The 13675-nt window shown below is 46.7% G+C and overlaps 2 protein-coding genes across 3 annotated transcripts; both read left to right on the forward strand.

Moving 5' to 3' along the window:
* Positions 1-3189: 3189 nt before the first annotated feature.
* On the forward strand, positions 3190-5568 carry LOC119303269. Of its 2 annotated transcripts, none has more exons than XM_037580383.1 (3): positions 3190-3419; positions 4057-4271; positions 4787-5568. In XM_037580383.1, the coding sequence occupies exons 1-3, from the start codon at positions 3236-3238 to the stop codon at positions 5381-5383; spliced, it is 996 nt and encodes a 331-aa protein (XP_037436280.1). In that variant the 5' UTR covers positions 3190-3235; the 3' UTR covers positions 5384-5568. The 2 variants fall into 2 exon arrangements, with proteins under 2 accessions (XP_037436280.1, XP_037436287.1); XM_037580390.1 differs by lacking the exon at positions 3190-3419 and adding an exon at positions 3432-3967.
* A 1635-nt stretch (positions 5569-7203) lies between these two features.
* LOC119325885 lies at positions 7204-9896 on the forward strand. Its single transcript, XM_037599608.1, has 3 exons — positions 7204-7443; positions 7833-8047; positions 9125-9896. The coding sequence occupies exons 1-3, from the start codon at positions 7251-7253 to the stop codon at positions 9719-9721; spliced, it is 1005 nt and encodes a 334-aa protein (XP_037455505.1). The 5' UTR covers positions 7204-7250; the 3' UTR covers positions 9722-9896.
* Positions 9897-13675: the final 3779 nt, after the last annotated feature.

The following is a 13675-nucleotide window of genomic DNA, read 5'->3' on the forward strand; positions in this document are numbered from 1 at the left end:
CACGGGGAGGGGGTTATGGGCCTGGGCCACCCGCGGCCTAGAGACCGGAGAGGGGAGGGGGGTGGGGAAACAAACATACAGGCCAAGGCAGGAGCCGGCCCAGGCCCACCAAGCCCAACGCAAGGCACAGGGCCCCGCAGCCCAGGCGCAGGGTCCGCCACCTGCCCTAGCGCCAGATCTAGGGCAGGCGCCGGCGCCGCCGCCGTCGGAGCCGAAGCCGCACCCCCAGAGGAAGCACCGGCACGGGGAGCCACCGGAGGGGAGAACGGCGACGTCGCCCCCGAAACCCCACCTGAACCCAGCGACGCCCGAGCCGGGGACCAAGCCACCGCACGCCGGCGCCCACGAGAAACGCGGTGCCAGCCATCCCCTACCGCCACGGAAACAACGGGCCGCCCCCGCCCGCCAGGAGCGAACTTCCGGCGGCGGCCCGGCGCCTGAGCCTCGGGGAGACCGCCCGCAGAGACCGGAGGAGGAGGAAGAAAGCACCTCCGAATCAGACCCAGAATCATCCGAATCAAGAGCCTAGAAACGATTGGCCAGAGGCGTAGCGAGGAGAAGAAACCGGGGAGGAGGAGGAGAGGCCGCGCCGCTGCGGGGGAGCGGCGAGGAGACGCCTGAGAAGGGGGGGAGGAAGCCGCCCGGAGCAAGGAGGACGCCGGAGGGGAAGAAGAGCCGTAGGGCGACGCCGAGGGGGAGGGAGGGGACGGGAGCGCCATGATGCCTCCCCGTGCTAGAAAGTTAGCTTGTAGTCTAGGAGTCAAAATAGAGCAACAAGATTTGCTATCTTCAGGAGGTGTTTCAGGCTTTCAGCCAATAACACAACACAGATGGATCTCTTCAACAGCTAGCATTGTGTCTGTAGTCTTTTATCCATCTCCATTTCCTAGGATGCCCTTGCCTCGCCATATAAACCCGGCCATAAACCTCGCCATATAAACCACGTCATCCTGGACGAGGTTTGCCAATGTCGCGTCTGCCTTGTCGGCTATCCTTGTATGACAATCCCGGATCTAGTGACCCTGGTTGCTATAGTAGCGGCACTTGTTCCGGTCGCCACTGTCGCCGGAACCTCGCCCAGGACCGTCCTGCTGGGACTGGCCTGGCTTGCCATCGCGGTTGCCACCGCCGCTCTGGGCACGACCTCTGCCTCTACCGTGAGCTCTGTTTCCCGTGGGGACGCCTCCCCTACAGTTCGACGAGTCGTCGCGGCCGCACTGCTGAAAGCGCGCGTCCCACTGCTCCCTGTGAGTAGCAGTTGGCCGTCATTACGTTCGTTGGATTTGTCGCCGCGCTCCTCGACGACCTTGAGCCGGCCTACGAGCTCCTCGATTGTCATGGTGGAGAGGTCCACCAGGCTCTCGATGGACCAGACCAGTCACTTGTACTGCCCGGGATGAGGCGGAGGAACTTGAAAAGCATCCTCTTGTCGTTGATGGCATCTTCGAGTGTTACGAGCTCGTTGACAAGGCCCTACGACCGCATGGCGAAGTCGTTGACTTGTTCGTTAGCCTTGAACCGGATATCCTCTTACTGGAGGCACAAGGACTAAGCCTTCGGCTCCCGTACGTGCTCTACGCCAATGTGCATAGCCTGGATGGTGTCCTACGCTTCCTGTCTGTCTTCTTGGTGCCAAGGGTGGTCACCATCTACGGTGGGACGGCGTGCGAGATTGCCTCCATCGATAGCCGGTCCTTTTTGTACTTGACATCGCCGGTTTTCATGGCTTTCCACATATGCCATGTCTCCATGATGACCTTCAGCAGGAGCGACCAACTGGAATAATTGGTCCGCCCAAGGAGACAGAATGAGGAGCTGGACATGCCCACGTCGCGCACGGAGTGCGGCGCACCCAGCTCGCCTCCCAGTCTGGCCCGCGGTGTGAGCACGTCGGCCGCCGTGCACGCCTCCTCAATCGAGCTCTACTTGGTGGTCTTGGAGCCGTCGTCATCAACGCGGCATATGCTTCAGCATGGCAACGTGGGGCTTTGATACCAAATTGTTAGCCCAACCCAATCTTTCTGCCGGCTAGCGGAGTGAACCCGTGGAAGAACTTCGGTGTCTGAGTAAGGGAATTTGAGGAGCGATGTGTATGAGATATTTGGTCTTGGAGTCTTCTCCATTTTCGCTACTCTCCACCGAGAGCGTAGAGTACATGCGAATAGAAAAAACTACATATCTACCCTAGACAAGACCACTCCATAATATCACCATGGAGTGGTTGGAATAGTGATTGAAGACCACTATTCCTTACATGCCGCATGTGTCATGATTGTGACATAGACGCACGGTATGGCCCGCCCATGTATAGTCAACACATGGGGCCCAACCAGGGCTACCCCATATGTGTGGTGCACGTGGGGCCTGGCGCGGGCTTCCTTCCTGGGATACTCCTTCCTGAGGATGACCTTGTCGGGAGACCCTTGCCGGGCTCCCCCTTCCCCTTGCAGGAGACTGGGTTGAACCATATATACAGAAGGGCCGCGGATTTCGTCACAATGCAACAACTTGGTGTATGCTTGGCATCCTACATTGTCAAATTGATAATAGCAATTACCATTACATTTATAGTCATAAGTGACCAGTACAACCTTACAAGCTGATGTAGCAGACCAGTATCAACTATGTATGACAAACAAGATGGTTGAAACCTTCTGTTTCTTGATCCACCATGGCGACGCCGGCCTCCAGCCATGCGAGCACGCGTCCGTCGTTGAGCAGCTCCGGGGCAAAGAGGTTCTTCCAGCCGTCGCAGCATGCAGCGGGCTCCCCTGACTATGGCCTCTGGTAGGTCCCAGATGATCTACCAGCTATGACAGCGTAGAATTATTGGGCAAAAGTACGAATTGGATCAGATGTGAGTATAATTGGGGAGCAAGTAAGGATGTATGTATTGTCTATGAGCCATGACGTCGATAGGAATGAATCCAGAAATGCATAATGGTCTTCCGAGCCACATCCCGGCTGTTATATAGGAGAGGGGTTTAACCCAACAGTGAAAGTAAAAACGAGATGTGCTACAGTAAAATGATAAAAGTCGATCCAGCGGTGACTACCAGTCGAAGACGCAAGAGTCACCGTGAACCGTTGGATCACTCGAAGCGGTGTTGTAGGTCAAGCTACAGTTAACTGAACCCGTCGACAGTGTTAACTGAAGAAATACCTTCCTTAACCTGACAGCCTCGCAGACGCGTGCTCGTGGGACCACGGAGAGAGAGAGAGAGAGAGCGCTTCCATGGCCGGCGGCGATTGTTCTCCCGTGGCGGCGGCGAGAAAGTGGGACCACGAAGAGTATCGGTTCAAGACGCCGGAGGAGGATTCCTTCGACCCGCGATTCAGCGAGTACGACCCCAAGCAGGGTTGTTTCATATACGTCCGCTACTTCTTCGACGGTGACAAACTCGACCTCGACGAGGAGTGTACGTTCCAATCCAATCTAATTCCCCTTATTTTAGTTCATGATTATGTTCCGTTGAACTTCTTTTGGAGAAGTTCGGAGGGGATTGAGGTGGATTTTGATCTATAGCGGATTTAACCCTCCCCAAACCCCTCCCCTTGCAACAGAACAAGCCCTTATCGATCCTTGTTGACTTCGTTATGCATGTCTAGTTCATGAACATCAGTCAGTCAGTGTCACTTCATTACTCAAAATCAATCTGAAGGTTACTTTCACTTCCTACTAGATTTATTCCGAAGCAAAGACTGCAATTTTCAAATTTATTTGTCAATTAGGCTCGGTTTGGACACGACTACTTTTAATTACTACTCCCTCCTTTCCCAATTATAAGATGTTCTAACCTTTTCCTGAATCGGATGTATGTACATGTGTTCTAGGTGTTTGTTCACACATTTTAGTCTGTATGTAGTCCGTTTAAAATATCAAAAACATTTTCTAATTCGGAACAGAGGTGATAGTATATTACTATGCAGAAGATGAGAGCACAGCCTGCCTGGTTCGGCTTTCAAGGTTCTTTTCCAACCAGTTTACACCTACATACATACTCGTCTTGTTACTCTCCTTGATTGATCGATATGCATTTTCTTCTCATTTGACAGCACCTATTGGTCCCATGCGACATACTGGTAAAATCTTCAAAGAGGGGTTCCGGCTCAAAAACTCGGTCAATGTTGTCTCCATCAAGATTGTTTCCTCCGACTATGGCTACCCACTCAATGTCTATGGTACCATCATAGCCAGGGACAGTCTGGATCAAAAATGTGTCTATATATTCCGGCGCGACCAGGATGATTGCCAGCTCATCAGCTCAAGGGTATTACTACCATTTGCCTCATATCTACAGACACATACAATTTATCGATGTGTGTTTTCTTGTACTGGTACTTTCTCATTTCAGTCCTCTGATTTACAAAAAAAATGGTGATTTCATGACGGAGAAATTTTGACTATTTCTTTAAATGATTATTTCTGAATGTTGTATATTAGCAATCCATATTTGGGTTTTGTATGTTATACTTGAATAGCGAATCTGGTTTTGTATCTGTTCCATCTGATGTTGATTTTAAAGATACATGTCTTGTAGGGTATAGTGTTAGGAGCCAGGGGTTTATCACTTGCGTGCCTCAGTTTATGGCACTACAGCAATCTGCACAGTAAGAAAAGGAAGTACAAAAAACACATGACCACAGACGTAGCATAATTTTTCTGAGTGTAATTACCTTGTTTCGTCATTCAGAACATAGCTAAAAATGAACCCGAAAGCAAGGGTAATTCAATCAATCCCAGAAACAAGCACCTGGAATTTATCTATTCAAATTGGTCTTGCAGGATGATTCATTGATTTTGACTGGCCCGAAGAGAGGATTCATGGTATGCGATGATATATTCTTCGAAATCAATCTGAAGGTTAAGGATGTGCATGGGAGGACTGTCGATGATGATAGACTCAGTAAAGGCCTGATCGAGGTGGATGCTATCCGCAGGCTGGAATTTGATCCCAGATATATGGTTGAAACGGAAACACTCGTCAGCATGCACAGCATATTGGATTTAAACTACACATTTGTAAGGAGGTCGGTGGAGGGCACTGTTGAGATCAGGATCCTTCAGGGACCTGATGAATTCCATGGGAAGATCGCCGCTTCCACTACCAGCATTCCATGCGACATTGTGCTACATGATAGCAAAGTGTCTGGTGCGCTAATTGCAGGTGACAATGGAGTCCTACAAATGGCGCGGCGCGTAGTAGGAGTCTCTGTGGATGAGATACTGGTATTGACTGTTGCTGCTGCTGTCGGTGATGATAAGTTATCTGTCGGCACTGTTGAGTTTACTCCAAGGCGCAATGGTTACGATGCTGAGATTATCATATGCGGCAACTACATGATGCTTCTGAAGGTGACTTGGTCGATTGTGTATTTCTGATGCAATTCTTAGTTATTCGGTCGCGGCAGTCTGCCAGATTCTCGAGATCCTTTTTTTTTATAATCCTCTAGATCGTTTTGATGCAATGAAGTTCCATTATGCGGACCAGTTATGGTACATGCTCAAACAATATATGTGTTCCAGCGTCTATTGTATCTATTCTGACTCTTCTGGCTGATGTAAGCTAGTATTACTGGAACTGCTTGTAGTACATGCATGAAATTTAAGACTCTTGTGTAGTATTTACGTCAGCATAGTCGGGTTTACTCGGAGTAAAATTATAAACTATCCCCAAAACTTTGACATCCTTAAAAGAATGTCGATATGAAGTTTTTCACCTTGTTGAATTGCAAGATGTAGTAACCAGAATGCACTTATATACAAGATCTTAAGACCTGTGTGTTAGAACCTGTGTTGCAAGTTCAATGTCTAAGAACAAGACACTAGTTTCATCACATAGAAAAGAACTCAACTTTGTAGAACCGTTTAACTTGAAAGCTACCCTCATTTTATACAGCCAAATTTTGGAGTCTTCGAATAGATCTCATGTGTTTGTGATTTAGGGAGGATTTTTTTTTCTGGAACACGTCACTTAGCCAACATTATCTATACTAATTAACTGAGGGCCCGTTGCCAGTGGGTGATTAGCCAACTAACATTTTCAAACATTTGAGTTTGATGACTACTTTTTCATACACATTGTAAATTTTCGGTATATATCAGGAACATCTTTTAAATACATGTTTAATATATTTTGAAATATATAATTAACATGATTTTATACACGACCAATTTTTTTTAAAATTTATGTTTTTATGTTCAAAATTTTTAATATATGTTCTTCATTTTTCCTATACACGAGGTCATTTTTTTGTACTAGTTTAACATTTTTAAATAGATGATTAACATTAAAAAAAATTGTGTTTGATGACTACTTTTTCATACATTTTGCAATTTTTTGGGTATAGATCATGAACATTTTTTAATACATGTTTAAGATTTTTGAAATATATGATTAACAATGTTTTATACACAATCACCATTTTTAAAATTTATGTTCTTTCCACATTTCTGGTTTCTTTTTTTTTTTAATTTTTTTCAATCTTTTCATTCTCAATCATGGCAGTACAAAGAACACCAGAGGCAATAAGAATTACAACCAGGTCCGTGGACCACCTAGCGACGACTACAAGCACTTGAGTGAGCCGAAGGCGCGCTGCCATCATTACCCCTCTCTCGCAGGAGCCGGGCAAATTTTGTTGTAGTAGACGGTCTATTAGTCATCGTGCTAATGCCCATCAGACCAGCGCACCAGAGTAATAACCAGCACCGATGAAGAAGTCGTAGATTGAAAGAGGCAAACCTGTAAACACCCAAAAGAAGACGAATGAAGATCGGGTCCAAACAGATATGCCGAAGACCAGCACCAACCAAATCCATTGAGATCTGACAGAAACACACCTCGATACGCCCTCCAACTGAATCCATAGGATGGGGACAGAACATGGGAGACATTATTCCTATTGAGAGACATCGCTGCCGCCACACTAAACCTAACAAAAACGAGAAAGGGGTCCCTCCCGCCGGCGGGGGAGAAGGAGGAATGCCTTTTTTTTTTATAAAAGGCATACGTCCGACTTTATAAATAAAGCCACCAGACAGAATAGCACAATCAACACCAACCAAACACATAGCAGAACAGCAGATAAAATAGGTTCGCATACATGGCAACCCAGCCGGTCATGGCACGCAGGCCAGCCCTTAAAAAGGGCCCAAGTTGCGATATAATATGCCTCCTTTTTCTCATTAAAAAAAACTCTTGGATCGATCAAACCCTAGAGAGAGAGATGAGAGAGACTCTGCTTCCATGGCCGGCGGCGATTCTTCTCCCGTGGCGGCGGCGGCTGCGGCGAGAAAGTGGGAGTGGGACCAAGAAGAGTATCGGTGCGAGTCGCCGGAGTATTCATTGGACCCGCGATACAGCGAGTACGACCCCAAGCAGGGTCGTTTCATATACGTCCGCTACTTCTTCAACGGCAAACTCGACCTGGACCTGGAGTGTACGTTCCAATCCAATCCAATCCCCCTTAATATGCATCTCGTTATGTTCGGTTAAACCTCTTTTGGAGGTGGATTTTGATCCATAGCAGATTTTATCCTCCCCAATCCACTCAAATCCCCTTGCAACAGAACAAGCCTATCCATCCTTGTTGCTTCGTTGTGCATGTCTAATTCATTTCAATTCAAACACCAGTCAGTCAGTATCACTTCATTCATCAAACCCAATCTGAAGGTTACTTTCACTTCCTGCTAGATTTACTCGGAAGCAAAGGCTGCCACTTTCAAATTCATTCCTCAATTAGGCTCGGTTTACACCTACATACATACATACATACTCTTTTGTTACTCTCTTTGATTGATTTATATGCGTTTTCTTCTCATTTGACAGCACCTGTTGGTCCCATGCGACATACTGGTAAAATCTTCAAAGAGGGATTCCGGCTCAAAAATTCAGTCAATGTTGTCTCCATCAAGATTGTTTCCTCTGACTATGGCTACCCACTCTATGTCTACGGTACCATCATAGCCAGGGACAGTCTGGATCGAAAATGTGTCTATATATTCCGGCGCGACCAGGATGATTGCCAGCTCATCAGCTCAAAGGTATTACTGCCACAGACACATACAATATATCAATGTGTGTTTTCTTGTACTGGTACCTCATATCAGTCCTCTGGTTTAATAAAAAAAAACTGCTGATTTCCTGACGGTGAAATTTTGAGTTAAGTTGTGCACAACGTCTATAAATGATTACTTATGAATGTTGTATGTCAGTAATCCATATTTGGGATTTGTATGTTATACTTGAATAACGGATCTAGTTTTGTATCTGTTCCATACTCGAATGTACAGATACTTGAGCCAACCAGCGAATCTGTATTGGATACCGTATCAGATACCGATTTGCCTCCGATACTCCCCCTATGCGTATCCATGGAGGATCCTTGAATAAATGATTTAAAACAATTACAATACTCCCCCGATACTTGCCAATACGTTTTGGATACGGCCCAGCCCAGCCCTATCAACCCAGTAAAGAAGCAATCAGCAACCCTAGTACCCCGATGGCCCCCATCTGTTCCCTCCCAAGTTTCTTTCCTCCTTCTCAAGCTCACACCAGGTGGCGGCTGCTCACCGAGTGCCAGCGGCGGCAGCGGCTAGCCGGCGACGAGCTGCCCCTCCTCCTCACCAACGTCCTCGCTCAGGCGAGGCTAGTAGCTGCATGCTCAGGAGAGCAAACATGAAAGTAATATGCTGTTCCTAAGTTCTATACTTTATTTTTGAATTAAAAAATAGTAAAATGTATCCCCGTATTGGCACTTTTTCAGAATGGCGAATTTACGTATCCATATTGGCCCGATACCGATACTCGTATCCATATTGGTGCTTCGTAGGTTCCATATGATGTTGATTTTAACGATACTTCAATTAGTTGTCTTATTATAGCGAATAGTGTTAGGAGCCAGGGGTTTATCATTTGCGTGCGTGAGTTCATGGCACTACAGCAATCTGCACAATAAGAAAAGGAGACAAAAAAACATGGGCACAGATGTAGCACAATTTTTCTGAGTCTAATTACCTTGTTTCGTCATTCAAAACATAGCTAAAAATGAACCCCAAATATTCAATCAATTCCAGAAACAAGCATCTGGAATTTATCTATTCAAATTGGTCTTGCAGGATGATTCATTGATTTTGACTGGACCCAAGAGAGGATTCATGGTATGCGATGATATATTCTTCGAAATCAATCTGAAGGTGAAGGATGTGCATGGGATGACTGTCGATGATGATAGACTCAGTAAAGGCCTGATGGAGGTGGATGCTATCCGCAGGCTGGAATATAGTCCCAGATATGTGGTTGATACGGAAACACTTGTCAGCATGCACAGCATATTAGATTTAAACTATACATTCATTAGGAGGTCGGTGGAGGGCACTGTTGAGATCAAGAACCTTGAGGGACCTGATGAATTCCATGGGAAGATTGTTGCTTCCACTACCAGCATTCCATGCGACATTGTGCTACATGATAGCAAAGTGAGTGGTGCGCTAACTGCGGGTGAAAATGGAGTCCTACAAATGGCGCGACGCGTAGTAGGAGTCTCTGTGGATGAGGTGCTGGTGTTGACTGTTGCTGCTGCTGTCGGTGATGATGAGTTATCTGCCCGCACTGTTCAGTTTACTCCAAGGCGCAATGGTTACGATGATGAGAGTATCACCTGCGGGGACTACAAGATGCTTCTGAAGGTCACTTGGTCGATTGTGTATTTCTGATGTAACTCTTAGTTATTCAGTCACGGCAGTCTGCCAGATTCTCTAGATACTTAGGATGCAATGAAGTTTCATTATGGGAACCAGTTATGGTACATGCTAAAACAATATATGTATTCCAGCGTGTATTGTATCTATTCTGACTCTTCTCGCTGATGTAAGCTAGTTTTACTGGAAGTGCTTGCAGTACATTTATGAAATTTAAGACTCCTGTGTAGTATTTACGTCAGCATAGTCGGTTTACTCGGAGTAAAATTCTAAAACTATCCCCAAAACTTTGACGTCCTAAAAGTAATGTGCATATAAAGCTGTTCGCCTAGTTGAATTACAAGATGTAGTAACCAGAATGGTTCAAGACCTGTGTTAGAATTGCACTGTCTCTTTGAATATGTTGCAAGTTCATTGTCTATGAATACTATACGGATGCAATGTATGTTCTAGTGCATGAAGCACCTTTATTGTTATTTTTGGTTAGAGTCAAAGAGCTCTGTAGTAGCTTCCAGTTCTTTTGATACTTCCTCTATGTATCCAAGGTGGCTGTGCAATAGTTTCAAATCCAAACCTATAGCAGAATTTACCCGTTTTTATCATATGTTTACATCTGCAGAGTTTGGATATCTCGGAAGAAAATGTACTATTCTACAAAATGCTTGGTTTGATCAATGGGCAAAGCAATATGAACTCCAGAGCAACAAGACTTGCTATCTTCAGGAGGTGTTTCAGGCTTTCAGCGAATAAGAACATAACACACATGGATCTCTTTAACAGCTAGCATTGGGCCTCTAGTCTCCTGCCTCGCCATATAAACCAGGCCATAAACCCAGCTTCTTCTACGTCCAAGCAGAGATCTTTGCAAAGCAATGTCGAAAGATGAAGATTGGTGTGCCTTGTTTTACACTGTCACAAAATCTACATGTAGAACTGCAAAAATTCATCAAAACTTGCAAATCTGAATTTAGACTCCTTTACTATTTTGATTTGAATTTTTCAATCAAGCATCTTTGCTGCAATACTGTATTGATTTTTACTGTTAAATATGGCGTAGGGAAAGGGCCTGAAATTGCATCTCTATCAGTCTATCAGTGAAGAAAGTGCACAGAAGGGCTGTCGAGTTCGTCACAATGCAACAACTTGATGTATGCTTGGTGTCTTAGACTGTCAAGTTGATAATAGCAACCCTCGCAAAAAAAAAAGGTTGATAATAGCAACGCATGTGAAACACTGCAGCACTGTCAAGTTGATAATTCAGATTATGAAACACTGCCAAGTTACATTGCTAATCATAATTGACTACAACCATTACATTGCTGATCATAAGTGACTACAAGTCTACAACCTTACAAGCTGTTGTATCAACTATGACAAACTAGGCGGTTGAGGTCTTCCGCTTCTCGATCCACCATGGCGACGCCGGCCTCCAGCCGTGCGAGCACGCGTTCGTGGTCGAGCAGCTCCGGGGTGAAGAGGCTCTTCCAGCCGGCGCACCACGCCGCGGCCTCCCCCGACGGTGGCCTCGCGGACTGCAGCCAGTGACGCAGCGCGTCCTCCCATTTGCCGAAAAACTCCTGTTCTAGGATCGACACCACGTCTTGGGTGCGCAGGAGAGGCGTCCACGACATCACCTCGCGGAACTTAGTGTCGCGCTGCTTTGGTGGTGTGATCTTCAGCTGTTGCAGCCATCGTGTGAGCCTGGGCAGGATGTGACGCCGGGAGAAGATCTCCCAATGCGTCGGGCCCAAGTAGTCTTTCCATGGCGAGATGATGTCGAGGCTGCCGCCGCTGATCTTGCTCTCCACGGTGCCGTAGAGGCTCTCCGGCAAGTGTCCGATCAAGGGGATCCACGGGCGTAGCCAATGGTCGCAGCCCGGGCTCCACAACGGCTCCCACTCTCGCGCTTTCACGGCGATCCTCGGCGTGAGGACCCGCTCGACGATGTGCTGCACGGCCGGAGTAGGCAGCGCGGCCCTCCACGCCCCTGGCGCGCGCTTCTTCCCCCGGAGCAGCACCTCCTCGGACTTGACGATCGCCGCCAGCGCCTCCGCCGTCTCCACGCTGTCGTCGCCTTGAAGCTTCACGCCGCGCAGCAGTGCGAGGGTCTTCTCGTAGCACTCCCGTTCGAGGCCCAGGGCCCGTGAGACGGCCGCCGACTCGTGCCACTCGTCTTGGGGCGGCGGCGACGGCGCCGGCGCGCCATGCAGGCCGTTCTTGTACGTCGTCTCGGAGTGGCCGATGCCGGCGGTTGAGCAATGCCGGATGGGCTTTATAGGGGCAATGATGCCCTGGCCGCGCGCGCCGAGGCCCGAGCCTTGCTTGTAGTTCCACAGCCGCATCATCTTGGCCACCGGCGCGGTGGTGCGCGCGAGGCTGCCCGGCATCTTCAACGGGTACGACGGCTCGTCGTCCTCGTCGAGCAGCGCCGCGGTGAAGCTGCGCTTCAGTAGCGCCATGCCGCCGATCGACGTTGGCAGGCGATCGAGGACCAAACAGGGAACGTCGCTGCTGCTTGGAAGTTGGAACCGGCCGGCGTGCTGTTCCTTGTGCTGATCGATGCGTATGCTATGAGAGTCATTATATAACTACTAGGCAGGCTGTTGGACGCTAATAAACCGATTCCGTCTTGGAGACGAGCCTTTGAACACGTTTTCGACTCCAGCAAGCATCCTTATTTAATTACTGACGAGATAAGTACTTGGCATAAGCGCACAATGCACGAACATTTCGGTAAATATACGCGAGCACTTTTCATAGACAGTGGAATTACCGGGGGCCCAACTAACTTTTGATCTTTGTAACCTTGGCATCCAAAAAACGGTAGAATCCGAACAAGACACTAGTTTGATCACATAGAAAAGAACTCAACTTTGTAGAACCGTTCAACTTGAAAGCTACCCTCATTTTATACAGCCAAATTTTGGAGTCTTCGAATAGATCTCATGTGTGTGTGTGATTTAGGGAGGATTTTTTTTCTGGAACACGTCACTTAGCCAACATTATCTATACTAATTAACTGAGGGCCCGTCGCCAGTGGGTGATTAGCCAACTAACATTTTCAAACATTTGAGTTTGATGACTACTTTTTCATACACATTGATCATTTTCGGTATATATCAGGAACATCTTTTAAATACATGTTTAATATATTTTGAAATATATTATTAACATGATTTTATACACGACCAACATTTTTTAAAATTTATGTTTTTATGTTCAATTTTTTAATGTATGTTCTTCATTTTTCCTATACACGAGGTCATTTTTTTGTACTCATTTAACTTTTTTAAATAGATGATTAACATTTTTTAAAAATATTTGTGTTTGATGACTACTTTTTCATACATTTTGCAAATTTTTGGGTATATATCATGAACATTTTTTAATACATGTTTAACATTTTTTAAATATATGATTAACATTGTTTTATACACAGTCACAATTTTTAAAATTTATGTTCTTTGCACATTTCTGGTTTCTTTTTCTTCAAGAAATTTTCAATCTTTTCATTCTCAATCATGGCAGTACAAAGAACACCAGAGGTAATAAGAATTACAACCAGGTCCGTGGACCACCTAGCGACGACTACAAGCACTGGAGCGAGCCGAAGGCGCGCTGCCGTCATCGCCCCTCTCTCGCAGGAGCCGGGCAAACTTTGTTGTAGTAGACGGTCTATTAGTCATCGTGCTAATGCCCATCAGACCAGCGCACCAGAGCAATAACCAACACCGATGAAGAAGTCGTAGATTGAAAGAGGCAAACCTGTAAACACCCAAAAGAAGACGAATGAAGATCGGATCCAAACAGATATGCCGAAGACCAGCACCAACCGAATCCTGCGAGATCTGACAGAGACACACCTCTATATGCCCTCCAACTGAATCCAGAGGACGGGGACAGAACATGGGAGACATTGTTCCTATTGAGAGACATCGCTGCCGCCACACTGAACCTAACAAAAATGAG

The sequence above is a fragment of the Triticum dicoccoides genome, chromosome 1B, assembly GCF_002162155.2.
Source record: "Triticum dicoccoides isolate Atlit2015 ecotype Zavitan chromosome 1B, WEW_v2.0, whole genome shotgun sequence".
NCBI lineage: Eukaryota > Viridiplantae > Streptophyta > Magnoliopsida > Poales > Poaceae > Triticum > Triticum dicoccoides.